Source organism: Monodelphis domestica, chromosome 5 (assembly GCF_027887165.1).
Source record: "Monodelphis domestica isolate mMonDom1 chromosome 5, mMonDom1.pri, whole genome shotgun sequence".
Lineage (NCBI taxonomy): Eukaryota > Metazoa > Chordata > Mammalia > Didelphimorphia > Didelphidae > Monodelphis > Monodelphis domestica.
In genome coordinates this window covers 277136761-277151604 of record NC_077231.1, presented here as the reverse complement: position 1 = coordinate 277151604, position 14844 = coordinate 277136761, and the positions used below count along the sequence as shown (strand labels likewise).

General features: G+C 39.0%; 2 protein-coding genes across 10 annotated transcripts in view; one reads left to right on the top strand and one right to left on the bottom strand.

Moving 5' to 3' along the window:
* ANKIB1 (ankyrin repeat and IBR domain containing 1) overlaps nucleotides 1–4473 on the bottom strand; it is a 136335-nt gene extending 131862 nt beyond the window's left edge. For 3 of the 4 annotated variants that reach the window (XM_016426404.2, XM_056800188.1, XM_056800189.1), the window contains exon 1: nucleotides 3983–4473. The gene's annotated coding sequence lies outside the window, so the exon portion shown is untranslated. The remainder of the gene's footprint in view (nucleotides 1–3982) is intronic. The other variant, XM_056800187.1, reaches the window with a different exon arrangement.
* A 42-nt stretch (nucleotides 4474–4515) lies between these two features.
* The window catches only part of KRIT1 (KRIT1 ankyrin repeat containing), a 45986-nt gene continuing 35657 nt past the window's right edge, over nucleotides 4516–14844 (top strand). The window contains exons 1-3 of one of the 6 annotated variants that reach the window (XM_016426406.2): nucleotides 4516–4758; nucleotides 11412–11505; nucleotides 13517–13659. In XM_016426406.2, coding sequence (XP_016281892.1) covers nucleotides 13558–13659 — 102 coding nt within the window. In that variant the 5' untranslated portion in view covers nucleotides 4516–4758; nucleotides 11412–11505; nucleotides 13517–13557. The remainder of the gene's footprint in view (nucleotides 4759–11411; nucleotides 11506–13516; nucleotides 13660–14844) is intronic. The other 5 variants (XM_056800192.1, XM_001378202.5, XM_056800193.1 and 2 more) reach the window with 5 other exon arrangements.

Here is a 14844-nt window from a genome sequence, read left to right as displayed (position 1 = left end):
AGAACTTCTTTGTCAAATGACTATAGATCATTATGATTTCTTCATTTGAAAACTGGCTGTTCCTATCCTTTGACTATCAACTGGAGAATAACTTATATTCTTATAAAATTGACAGTTCTTTATATATTTGAGAAACGAGGCCTTTATCAGAGAAACTTGTAAACCCCCTCCCCACCTTTCTGTCTAATCTTAGTTACATTGGTTTTACTTGTGTAAACCTTTTTAATTTCACATAATGAAAATTGTCCATTTTATATTTCATAATGCTCTCTCTCAGTTGACCATAAATTCTTCCTTTCCACAGATCTCATCTGACAGGTAAACTATACATGTTCCTCTATTTTGGTTATGGTATTATTGATTCTACTTCCTTTTCATTTACTCTCTTACCTCTTTACAATTTGGTTTCTGATCTTATCCTTCAAATGAAAATTTCCCAGGTTACAATATGATCTCTTAACTGCCATAAATCTAATGGCTTTTATTCAATGTTCATTCCTGACTTCTTTGCAGTGTTTTGACTTTCATAATTCAATATTAATTTTTCACAACCCCAAACACCTTCCCTTCTTCCTATTTTCCCTATTACTTATAGCAGCATCCTCAAGTCTCCCAAAATCTAGGTGTCATCCCCTTGACTCCCTTCTCTCTCACCTCTCCACACATAATCAGTTCTAAACCTTCTCTTGTTTCTACCTTCATAACAGTTCTCTAATGTGCCCCCTTCCTCTGCCACTGTCACTAGCCTGGTGCAAGACCTCCTCCCCTCACATCTGAACTACTCCAAAAGTCTGCTTTTTGGTTTACCTGCCACAAATCTCCTCCTACTCCAGTCCACTGTCCATTCTGCAGCAGTCAAATTGATCTTTCTAAACTTTCCTAAACTGAAGGATGACAATAGAACCCCCTCCATTATTTTTCTTAAATTAGTTTTAAGAAAAAAATAAAATAGCTCAGAATTTTCAACACTAAACAGTGAAACTTTTCTCAAGTTGGTTATCTTAATAAATTACTAAAAAAGACAAATCTAGTACTTGAGATTAGTCCTTCAAATTTCATATAAGTGAACTTGACTCTGAAAAGAAAATGTCTTTAAAAAAATATTCCAAACTTTGAGAGAAGCTTTAATAATCCTAATAGAAAAAGTTGAAGGCTTAATTAGGACAAGACGTAATTTTGATTCCCATTCAAGAATGACAGGGGAATATATTCATTGTTAACAAAAGCATCCACTGAAGTCTTCCTCTGATGCCTTATCATGGTAAGGATTCTCCAAGACACTGAGAAGAAAATAAATCCTAGCAAGGGCTACAGATTCATGAAGAGTCTGTGACTGACTCATTCTATAAGCATTTATTACATACCTGTTATAAGCTAGACACTGCATACAAAGATTAACTGTGCAACAGAGTACCCACTAGAGAAAAATCAAAGAAACTGGAGGTACCAAGGTTACTAGAGACAGAGGTGTAATGAAAAGAATACTAGACTAAAAGGTAGAAAAAAAGGCCTGGCTCTGATGCCTTGGCTAAATCAATTAATTAACCTTCCGGAGGCCTCAAAATAAAGTCATTCCCAGACTAGATTTTGAGTTTAAAGCCACCTTATAGATTATTTAGTCCAGGACCTTGTTTACAGAAAAGCAAACAGACCCTCCTCAGCTTTTAAGCCTTTTCCCAATTCCTGCAGTGTTCCTACCCCATCTCATCACAAAAAATATTTTTTCTATATCTAGTATTTAATTATTTTCGTTCACCAGACGAAAATTCTTGGCTTCCTGAAAGCGGAACTGCTTCACTTATCTTTATGTGCCCAGCACCTAATTCATAGGAAGCTTTCAAAATATAATTTTTGATTGAATTAGCAACTATAAGTGGAAATTGGACCCAAATCTGGCATTCTTTCCCCCTTGTCATGTAGCTGGATTAGATGATTTCTCAGATTCTTTCTAGTCTTGATCTTCTATAAATCTCAATCTAAATCAGAAATCACTGACAACATTTATTGGATCATTTAACTCAAAATTACCCTGTTGGTTCATTTACACAAATCCCTTTCACTACAAAACCTAAGAAGTCAGGAACAAAAGGAAAGAAAGCTAGTTCTTTCCTGAAGGACACCTCAAAGGTGGAAAAGATGCAATCTATCACAATGAGCATTTATCACAGATGAGTCAGTCAGGTCCTCCACAGGGCTTAGCATAAACTCAGTTCAAAAGACAAATCAGACAAAGTTCCCTTACAGCACATTATGAAACTTAAATATTTCCATTCCAGCAAAAGAGAAGAGAGGAAAGTGAATAGATATTTGGGAGAGGGAAGAAACAATCAAGTTTCTTTTATCAAAGATTTCTCCCCAAATGATTGCTTACCTCCCCTACAAGTTTTTTACATATACTCCACTACTCTTTCTCCTTGAGAATGTGTTTTCACTCAAAACCAAAACAAAAGGATCTATAAGCTGCAGTTTGAACCCACAGCAGTGCTTTCGGTCTGTTCCTGAAATAAACTGTAGTTCTTGAGTTAGAAAGATACAGTTCCTCAGCTAACCATTCTAGGCCAATTAGTGGCAAATAATATAAATTCTGCTGTTAAAAGCTCCAAGAAAACCTACTTAAGAAAAATCCACACATTTTACTATTTAAGATGTAAGTTTTTGGGGGCAGCTGGGTAGCTCAGTGGATTGAGAGCCAGGCCTAGAGACAGGAGGTCCTAGGTTCAAATCTGAACTCAAGACACTTCCCATCTGTGTGACTCTATTGCCTAGCCCTTACCACCCTTCTGCCTTGGAACCAATATACAGTATTGATTTCAATACGGAAGGTAAGGGTTTAAAAAAATATATAAGTTTTTAAAGGACTACACATGGGTGGGAGGGTGGCTTATCTTAGTCCACATTAAATTTTCCTTAATTAAAATTTAATTTGCTTCCTATAGTACCTGGAATATCACATTCACAAAAACACAAAATATTTGATAACTGAATTCATCAACACTTATTCTAAAAACATCTAATTTCTAGAAAGTTCTGGAGTGAATTTAAAAATAAACACTGACATGTACAAAGTTACAGCGTTTTTAAATTTACAAAGCATTTTACATACACTAGCTCATTTGAAAAAGCAAATCTTATAAACCCAACTGAAAAATGTGAGTTCCAATTCCTCAATTGAATGTTAAAGCTGCCTACAATCCTTGAACAAATTTCCTAACAAAAGCAAGAAGATCACAAGCAGCTGGGAAGGGAAGGGAGATGGCTTGACATTCGTTTTTTAAAAAAAGTTCTCAGCCTAAAAAACAATAAATTATAACTCTTACATGATATTTGGAAGTCTACAAGTCAACTTCCAAATAAGCAAACCTTCCAAATCAAAGTCTGTCACATTTTGGGGATCACAATTTAGAATAACTAACTGCAAATAAATTCACAGAAGGTGTCTTTGGCTAACCCCTTCTTTCCTCCCCAAACAATCTTCGTGAAGCTAACCCCGCGTGTCTTTTCTGGCACGTACATATACCAAAAAGTAGCTTTTTGTCTCCACATCCATTTCTCAGAGACGTTACTAGAGCTTGGAGGAAATGGATGTTCTTTCCAGACTTGGCCAACGGAGAGCTCCTCCACAAAGGCCCCAGACCCGCAGGTCGCTACGCTCCATCATTCACCCTCGCCTCAGGGCCCGCCCGTCTCACCGCATCCCCGGCTCGACATCCCGAGGGGCTCGCCCACTCCCCTCCCCCCGCTCTTTTGTTAGCCGATCAAGCAGCCGGGAAGCCTTTCAGTCCAGGGAGAGGGCCCGCTCCTCCATCCAGGAGGGATGCCAACACCACGGTCCCCTGCCGTCGGGGTCCGCTGGGCGTCCCGTGCCTCCCGTGAGGAATATGCACCCCAAGACAGAAAACTCACAGACCTTTTAAAAATCAATTTAAGGGGGAGGCTCGAATGGGGGGGAGAAGTGCGGGGGGGGAGGGTGTACAGAACTCACCGAGGCCAACTGGGCAGGGCACGGCAGGGCAGGCGGCTGGGCCCGGGGTCCCGCCTCCTCGAGCCGGGGGTTGCGGGGCCGGACCGCCTCCCCTCCCCCGCTCCACGTCCCGGACTGGGTAACGGGGTGAGGAGGGGTCCGGGACGCCGGTCGGAGCCTTAGGCCGGACAGGAGCCCCCCATGCCTCTAAGCCGCTGCTCCACCTCAAGAGGCTGGGGGAGGGAGGGGCGGGGGCTCCGGCCTCCGCCTGGAGCTCAAGTCCGCTTCATCCTCGAGCCCCCGCCCGCCCCACCGGCGCTCGCGCTCCGCTCCCCTCCGCTCCCACCAAGGCCAATCGAGATGACTAGCCACGCTCTGCAGGCAGGCTCTAGCGGCAGAAGCGGCGGCGCGGGTGATGGCAGCCCCTGGCAGCAACGGCGGCGGCAGCAGCAGCAGCAGCAGCAGCAGCGACTGAGGCCAGCAACCCGGAAACTGAACCTCCGCCACCGACCCCTCCGGGGCGGTAGGGGGCGCGAACCCGGAAGCGGTTCCCTCAGGCTCCCGGGAGACCCGGGGCGGGGCGTCGACCCCAGGGATGGGAGGTTCCTGCCGGCAGCCAGAAGCGCCGGCCCGCGGACGGCGGCGCAGGGCAGGGAGTGCCTGAGGCGGGTGGCGGCCGGTCTTCCTATCCCCGGAAGTCGTGCAGCGCCGTCGTGGTTGCCGTGGGCGAGGGCGGGGATGCGAAGGCGGAGACTGCCACCCCCCAACCCCCAGCCGGCCCTGTCTGCCGGGCTCGGGTAAGATCGCGCGCGGCCCACGCTCCTCCCTCGGGGGAGGGAGGATAGCGGACCCCCAGTGGGAGCAAGATTCCGTGGGAAAAACCCTAGGCTTAGGACTGGGTGGGGGAAGAAAGGGAGCAGAACCCGAGAAGTCTGACCAGGCTTCCCCTCCCGTTGTGGGGAGGCCCTTCCTAAGTGGATGATCGATCGATCAGTCAATCAGTCGCCCAGTCCCGGCTTCTTCCTGCGGAGATAGGAAAGAATTCCGGCCTTTTGACCTGTGCTGCTTCGCTTGACAGTTGGTCAACCTCAGCTTCCTCCCAGCTGTGGTCTTCGGCCTTCTGGGCTGCTTTCCATGTTCTGTCTGCTCCGCGCTGCACATCCCCTTGCCCAGCCCGGAATGCTGTTGGGGATGACCCTGTTGGGCTTCCACGGCACTTGTCACCTTTGCCTACAGCTTAATCAGTCTCTGTCTTTTGGGTGCGGGGTTGTTTGCATGGGGACTTCTCTTCTGTTAAACTGGGACGCTCTTTTGCTATTCCCCCCCCCTTTTGTGTGTGTGGGGTGTTGTATGTCAATTTCCTCACCCCCATGTTAGACCCTTAATAAATGCATGTGGGTGAACATTTTGGCAAACTCGTCATTCATCTCCATGGCTTCAGATGAATACATCCCTTTTCTTTTACGACCTCAACTGTATCCATGATCTTAATATAGGGATGGAGTGGAAGGGCTTAAATTTCCAAAAACAGTCAAAATTTTCAACCAAAATGAGCCATTAAAAAAAAAAACATTGATTGCCACTACACTGTGCAAATCACTGTGCTAGGAAAAATGGAAAATTTTTAGAAAACACTATGGTTCTCTTAGAGATAAGTCTACTTAAGGGTGTGTAAATCATACCCAAATAGCTACAGTACAAAATGTATTTGATAAGGACCTAAAAGATACAAAGTGTTCTGTGAAGTCTGAAATGGAAAGTTAATGAAGATTATTCTAGAGGAGGTGCTACTTGAATTGGCTTTTAAAAATGGATAGAAAGTGGGGTAGGTAGGTGGCTCAGGGAATTGAGAGCCAGGCCTAGAGACAGGAGGTCCTGGGTTTAAATTTGGTCTAGATTCTTCCTAGTTGTGTGACCCTGGGCAGGTCACTTAACCCCCATTACTGCTCTGCTTTGGAACCAATACATAGTATTGATGTAAGATGGAAGGTAAGGGTTTTTAAAATAGAAGGAATGGGTAGGAAGAATACAGGCAGAGAGGGGAAAAGGCATTCTCCTTTGAAGGAACAATGTAAAAAAGCAATGAAAATAAAAGCACTGAAGTATAAAGTATGGGGCTGGAGGAGGAAGGAGGCTCAGTAGAAAGAGCACTGGCCCTTGAGTTCGGAAGATCTGAATTCAAATCGAACCTCAGACAGCTCACTAGATGTGTGGCCTTGGCAAGTCACTTAAGCTCTGTTGGTTTTAATCTACTAGACATGATTTAAGGACAGGGTAGATACTAATTTTTCAGCCCCTAAATTGTTGAGTGATTAGGGAGTATTTGCCTTTTGTAAAAACTGTAAGCCAGTTGAGGACAGGCATGATATATCTTCTCAATGCTTTATAATTTCAGTACCTAATGAAGAACATTGTATACAAGCATATTTATATTAATTACTTTTTATGCTGTAGATTTTAAAATATGTTTATCTACAACAGAATGCAGAATCCTTGTGAATAGCAATAATTTAACCCTTTGGACTTGTATACTTCAGTGGCTGGCACATAGCAGGCATGTAATAGGTCATATTCTATTTATCCTTGGCAAAGAATTCAATCTCTCTACCTTTTCTTCAATCCTGCTGACACTAGGTAAAGAATAAAGAGAAGACCATAACATTCAAACTGAAAGTACCTACTTTTCTCCTGGGCTTCAGTTCCCCAGCTCCAACTACTTCCAAAACATCCCTAACTATATCCTATGAGGATTGAAAATTCAGCACATCCAAATTGAGATAATTATGTTTTTGCCTAAATCTGTTTCTCTTCTGACTTTACTATGTATGAACACTTCTATTCATCCATATTCCTATATATTCCAAACTTTGGTGCTATGCTCAACTATTTCCTCCTTTCCATCACTACTCTCTCCTGGTTTTCCTCCTTCCTATCTGACTCTTCCTTCTTAGTCACTGGCTCTTCATTCGTTATTACACCTGATGACCACTAGTGTCCCATAGGACTCTTCATTGGGCTCTTTTCTCTTATACTACCCTATTTCACTTGGTGATCTCATCAGCTCCCATGGATTCAATGATGATCACTATGTTAATGATTCTCTAATCTTCTGTTCTAGCATATACTTTCTCCTTATTTCTGGTTTCACATTTCCAACTATTTATTGGACATCTCAAACTGGATGACCCTTAGGCATCTGAAGCCCAATATGTTCAAAACTGAACTCATTATCTTACCTCCCCTTTCCCATTTTTAGACTTCCCTCATATTGTCAAGGGTACCACCATCCTTCCAGTCACCAAGACTTGAAACCTAGGGGTTATCCCTCTATTCCTCACTCTTTCTCTTTCTCCCCCTACATTTCTAATCCATTGCTAAGACCTTTTGATTTTACCTTTATAAGCTCTCTCAGATACTTCCCACTTCCTTCCTTTGTCACTGACATCACCCTTGTGCAGCCCCATATCTCCTAAAACTTGGACTGATGTGATAGCCTACTGTCTGATCTGCCTGCCTGCCACAAGTCCCTTCCCTCCTCCTATAGGCCCTCCTCCATTCATCTGTTAGAGTGGTCCCTTCTGCCGCTGCCCCCCCCCCCCACCTTGTTGTTCAGTCATTTCAGTTATGTCTGACTCTTCTTGACCCCATTTGGAGTTTGAGTGGTTTGCCATTAACTTCTACAGGAAGTCTTCTGGTCCTTTGAATTTTAGTGCCTTCTTTCTCCCTATTTATTTTCAGCTTTTCCTGTATACAGCTTATTTGTATGTAGTTATTCTCGTGTTGTCCCCTTTAGACTGTGGGTTCCTTGAAAGCCAGCACTGTCTCTTTACTTTTCTTCGTATCTTCAGCATTTAGCAGTTCATAGAAGAATTTAATAAATGGTGATTGACTGACAGGCTCTGAGGAAGGGTTAAAGGAGTGAATTCCTGTCATGAGAGTTGGCCATTTACAAAGGTGTGGAGACAGAAGTGTCTGAGCAACAGAGAAGGTTATTTTGGTGGGATCACTGAGTGCAGGAGGAGGGGTAATATCCATCAATTTGGGAACAACTTGTATAAGACTTTCTAAGTCAAATCTACATAAAAAAGTTTATATATATTTATCCCAGAGGCCACTGGACTTGATTGAGTAAGGGAATCACATAGATATATATTTAAGGCAACTTACTTTAACAACCTGCATGTAGGATGGAATGGAGTGGAAAACTTGAGGCTGGGAGACCAGTCAGGAGGTCTAGGGAAGTGATTAGGGCCTAAAATAAGGGAATGGATATATGAGTGGAGATAAGGATTGGGAGGGGAGAAAGTTGTGAAAACAGACAGTCAAGATTGGACAACTGACTGGATTTATGGGGTTTGGGAGAGTGTGCAGTTGAGAAGAATAGGGAAAGCTTTAGGGAGAAAGAGAATGGGTTCAGTTTTAGACATGTTGAGTTAAAATGTTTCTGGGATATCTTCATTGAAATAATTTCATTTAAATATTTTGATAATCTAAAGAGTCACACCTCAACTCAAGGACATTGGTCCTACTAGTATGATTTCTGACCCCATCAGAGTTCTAATCATTATGCCCAATATATTAGAGATTCCTTTGGAGCTGATAAATAAATTGGGGGGGGGGGGGGAACGACACATTCTCTAGTGTATAAGGGGGGGAAAGACCAATGGAAGAAGAATAAACAAATTATTTTGTCTTCCATTTTCACTGAACCCTTCAGCTGCTCATCATGATATGAAACTTACCTAGTCATCAAAAGCTAAATATTACAAACCACAGCTTTAACTTGCTCATTTGCTTGTCAACCTCAGTAGATTATCTCAAGATCTCTTACCAAATAAATTTTAGCCTTAACCACAAATTTTTTTTTCCATTTTGAGTTATCAGTACCTCTTATTATCTTTTCCCTTCTTTCTATCTCAACTTAATAATCCTGTTTCTTTCTGTTTTGTCCCAGGTAATTATGTTAGTACTTATTCTGTTACCTTTTGAAAGCTTTCTTGAAACTATTTCATTTTTAGAGTTTTGGGAAGTTAGGGAAGTTGTCATGTCTGTTTCTAGACTCTATAGTTCACCTATTTGGATTGAACAGAACCCTTAGTTTTTCACATGATTTTTAAAACCAATTTGGAAACAATAAAGATTAGAGACATTTTACAAATCAATATGTATTTGCCTTGCTGGTAAAATCATAGAACTACTGTTGCCAGGCCAATCCCCTCATTTTACAAATGAGGAAACTGAGAAACTTGAGAGAGCTTAAATGCCTTATTGCAGTGGTGGCCTTTGAGTCTAGATCCTCTGACAAGAGAGTGAAATGCTCTCGTTCCACTGTAATGTATTGTTTTGAGTTGTGTTTGGAAACATAAGATGTCAGTTTGTTTCTAGATGATTGCTAAGAGTTTACATTCAATCTGAGAGAAATTTTTTCTGGTTCTTCCTCACTAAGCTTCAGCTTCTGGAAGACTTCAGCAGAAGTGTTTAAAAAGGTATGGCACAATGAGGCCTATTATCTGGAACATCTTAAGGTTAGAGATCCAGAACTAGAAGAGCCCTCTAGTCCAACTCTTCTTTTCACAGATAAGGAACTGAGAGTCACTGACTTGTCCAACTGTCATAGAAGTAAAGTATCAATTGGGATTTGAACATAGACCTCCCTTCACTCCAAATTCATTACATATTCCACTGTCATGCTAAAAATAAAATATGATTTGTTCAACATTTTTACCAGTTTTTTCCCTAAAATTAGTATATTTGCAGACGAAACAAAGCTAGATTGGCTACTTAGAGCTAATATTTATATTGTAAACCACTTTACATATATTAGCCTCTTTAATTCTAACAAAACCCCCACAAGGTAGATGCTATATTTATCCCCTTTTATTATTGGATGACAGTTTCCAAAAAGATCTCTACAGGCCCAAATTTAATTATATTAAACTTAGTAAGGATAAACATACTCTTTAGTAGATTTTTCACTTGGCCCAAGGAAATCAATGCTGTAAAAACTACAGTCTGACCAACATAAGTTTATATGGAAAAGATCTGGGATCTTTTTTTTTTTAAATAAAAACCCTTACCTCCCATCTTGGAATCAATACTGTGTATTGGTTCCAAGGTAGAAGAACAGTAAGGGCTAGGCAATGGGGGTTAAGTGACTTGCCCAGAGTCACAGAACTGGGAAGTATCTGAGGCCAGATTTGAACCTAAGACCTCCGTCTCTAGACCTGGCTCTCAATCCACCAAGCTACCCAGCTGACCCCGTTAATGAACTTAATAAGCTCACTATAACTAGAACCCACTGGCAAATAGTGGCAATTAAACAAATTAATGTGCTCTTTGGCTGCATTTATAGAGTAGAGAAATTTAAAAAGAACTGCTTGTCTTGGTACTTGGATAGAAGATAAAGAAACTAGAAATAGTGAAATTTGCAGAGAAATGCTCTGTAGAAGGAATTGAGCTATTCCTTTGTGAAGTGACTGCCTGGAGGCGTTGAGCTATCAATCATCTAGCTGGGGCTGAAAGACTACTTGGGAAAATTGAAGGGATTCCTATTCCAGAACCAATTCAGACTGACCACAGAGGTCTCTTCCAAAATCCACTCCCTTTGCTTGAATCTTTATATGTCTTGTATTTGCCTTATCCTTCTAAAACAGTGAAAATGCACCATGCATCCCTTTTGTATATACCTTAATAGGACCCTTCTGAAGGACCTTCCTACAGACTTTTCAAAGTGCCTCAATAAATACTGTGAACTAATGCATTATCTATTCGTAAATAATACCATTTGTCATTATATCTATTGGACAGGGCCCCTGTACCATATTAAGGTGATAGCCTTAGGTTAAAATCCACAGATTTGAAGTAATTGGTTGTCCAAGTTGAAAACAATTACAAGATCGAAGACTAGAAAAGCAAAATTTGCCTCCTTTTTTGCCTACTTTGAGACACTTTGCTATATTAGGCAGATAGGTGGCATAGGGGATAGGATGCTTGACAGTCAGGAGGTCTTGTGTTCAAATCTCTTATTAGACACTTATTAAGTATGTGATCCTGACATGTCAGTTAAGTACTATGTGTCTCAGTTTCCTCATCTGTAAAATGGAGATAATAATAGCACCTACCTCCCAGGGTTATTGTGAGAATCAAATGAGATGATAATATTTGTAAAGGACATAGCATACCTTAAATCACTATATAAGTGTACTATTGTTATAATTATTATTTTGAGAAGCTTAAAAAAGATTATTTTGAAAATCAAGCTTTTTTCCCCTGAAATGAAGTGAAAATAAGAAGCCATCATTTACTCAAAAGAGACCTTCTGTCTATCCTAGGGTCTTACCAAATCCTTCTGTTCAAAACAATATATGTAAGTCATTAAATAAGCTTAATTATGGGGAGACTAACAAAATCATTTTTTAATTATGATCTTTTTTTCTTCTGTATCTTCAAGTTAGTTTAATGCCACTCGGTACTGGATTGAGAATCCCAGAAAGAAATAGACCTACTACCTCCTCAAAAAGCAAGTAAAGCCTTAATGCTATAAGGTAAAACTTAGATCTGATCAAGTCTTTTTGTGGTAGATGAATTAACATATGAACAACATTATTGTGAGTTTCCAGTTAAGAGAAATATTAATCTAAAACCCAATTAAAGGATTTAAAATCGCACTTCCAAAACTTGTATTGTGAAAACCTCTGGAGCTTGAATTTTGATGAAATTCATAAATATTGGTTTAGGAGCTTGGAGTTAGGGCTACTCTTAAGGTAAAGAGAAGTGAACTTTTGGGATAAAATAGGAGAAAGGGAATCAAAAACATTGAAATTTTCTCATTGCACATTTTATGGCATACAGTTTGGGAAATGCTGTTCTAAAGTGATATTGTTCTTGGTCAGTAATGATTAATGTAAATTTCTCCTCTTTTATTGTATTATTGAAAGTCTCTTCTCAGAAATTAACATTTATCTAGTAGTTGTAGTAAAGAATTAAATATGACTATCTTCACTTATTTGGCATTTTAAAAAATTAGTAGATTTTACATTTGTATTAGTAATGCCTGGAAGTATAATACCTATTTTAAGACATTATTTCCTGTATGTAATTGGGAAAGAAGGAGGCAAAACTTTTTTTTTTCCATATACCATTTTGAGTGGAAATTTTTCTAAGATAGATCACATGCATCTCTTCCTGCTTAAACAGATCTTATTGAATATAATGTGTCCTTAATGACTCATGGACAACAGGATAAGCATACTTGGCTACACTATGATTAGATGCCTTCAGAGATAGAAAGGCATAGAAGATTGTTTTCTTTGGCACTCAATGGCCCCAAACTGCTCTGCTTTTCAGCTTTTCCTTTTCAGCTGGCCCTTTTTTGCTTCAAGCACTGTGCCTCTCTTTTGCAACTGGCAGCCTCAATGTAGTCTCTTTCCACTATTTTACTTCTTTTCTTTTTTTTTTTAAACCCTTACCTAAGATGGAACCTTATCTTATGGAACCTTAAACCTTATCTAAGATGGAAATCTTAGAATCAATACTCAGTATTGGTCCCAAGGCAGAAGAGTGGTAAAGGGTAGACAATGGGGGTTAAGTGACTTGCCCAGAGTAACACAGCTGGGGAGTGTCTGAGGCCAGATTTGAACCTAGGATGTACTGTCTCTAGGCCTGGCTCTCAATTCACTGAACCACCCAGCTGCCCCCTACTTCTTTTCTTCATTGCCTGTGAAACCAGTTTAGTTAAATTTAACAAATATCTGTTAAGCTTTTAGTATAAGAAAAGCAGTGTGATGTTTTCAGAATGCAAAGTCAGAGACAATAATTCTTTTCCTCAAAGTACTTATATTTAGTTATTAACTTACATTCTTTTGCTACTAATTTATATTCTAGCTTAAAATTGTATTTAAGATAAGCATAAAAAAGCTTCAAGCATCTGACCGATAAAGAAACAACATTAGATTTATTATATAGATTTAGCGACATCTCTTTTGTCCTGTCGGGGTATTTTTACTTCCTGGTTCCCAGTTGTATTCTAGATAGTTGTCTATGGTGTTATTATTTAAATATTCTTTGATATTACCATATTACAACTAGATAACTACTATACAAATACCAAGTATACATATAACTTATTATTTTCAGATACTTTGTGATAAAAATGCATAATTCATTTCTGTGTTTTTAAAGAAAAAAATATAATGAATTCACTAATATTGATTTATGCAGAAATTTATCTAAGTAGTTTACAAAGAACATGTGAAAACCACCACTAATGTCTTGCATATTTTGCACATGAGAAAACTAAACCACTAAACTTTAGTTTATTGAATAATAAAAAATAATCTCAGTTTAGAATTTTAGTTTGTAGAATTGTTCCGCATTCTTACTTCTTATATACTATGTATTCTTATTCTAAGAGTTTTCTAAAATGGAATGCAAAAAGTATTAAAAATTCAATAAAGGCATGGATATTAATCATAATCAATGCTTAGAAAATATATTTTGTATTTTATTTTACCTTACAATCAGTTTTATGATTTCTTGCTTATTTCAATCCCTCAGGTTTTTACTTTTATGTGGGTTTTCATTTTTCTAATAAAGCCATGGGAAATCCAGAAAATATAGAAGATGCCTATGTTGCTGTGATTCGTCCAAAGAATACTGCCAGTCTCAATTCTCGTGAATATCGAGCTAAATCATATGAAGTAAGAATGAAATTTAATATGTGCTATTTTTTCATATTTTATTTCCCCCATCACCTGTAAAAAGAATTTTCACATTCTTTTAAAAAAAAATAGATTTTGAGCTCCAAAATCTCTCTCTCTCTCTCTCTCTCTCTCTCTCTCTCTCTCTCTCTCTCTTCCTTGCACTCCTCTTCCCCCTCCCTGAGACAGTAAGCAGTCAGAATTTTTATATACAAAATCATACAAAAAATGTGTTTTATTCAATACCATTGTTGTCAACCATAACTTTTAAACAACATATATGTATGTATTTTTATGTATGTATGTATTAAACAAAAAATTTACCAGGCAGTGTAAATTGAATTTTTTTCAAGGGTAAATCCATTACTCTTCCTCTCTTCTATTAACTATTGTTTGGCCAAGTCTTTAAGGTAATTTATTTGACAAATTATTCTTGTGGGTCTTTGCATTTTATTCAGAAGAAAAAAAAAATTTGTAAAATGGCACTGTTTAAAAACAAGAATAAGATAAAATGTCAAAATTATCCATAAATTCAGTCTAAATAAGTATGTCTTAATTTCCTCCTAAAGACATGTTTTGTTGTTTATTTAAAGTAATTTTTAATCTTTACTTAATAATTACATTATTTTTGTACAGTTTTTAAATGAATGACACTTAAGTCAACTAACTGGTAAGGAGGGCAAACTTCATTATAACAGAAATGTCATCCGTCTATAGAATGGATTTCAGAAGCTCATGAGAAACTTGCAATCTAGACTCATTCCAACTTTCCTCTCTTAGTTAATCTATACGATTTATTTCTGGGTTATATAGTATATATTCTGTGATCATAATTGAGTACTTCCTCTAACAGTGCGATTTGCAACTCCTGCATGCCTTCATAAAGAGTGTTCATGTTTGCTAGAGTCAAAATAATTTGATTACTTGGCAGCCAGTTTTTTATGAATCTTTACCAAATTTAGTTAAGTTGTTTCTCAGCAACAGACACATAATCTATCTTTGGGTCCATATCTGAAATGGTGATCAGCACTTGTCAGAGGTTGCACTCTAGTGGGATCACCTTTAAAAATCAAGGACCATTTCCATATCAGGCGAAGCATTGGGACAAGATTTTAGTTGTTCTGGGTTTGGTTTTCTAAAACTAATTAAATTAGTATTATCTAGGTTTTGTGTGGAGTTCTGTAA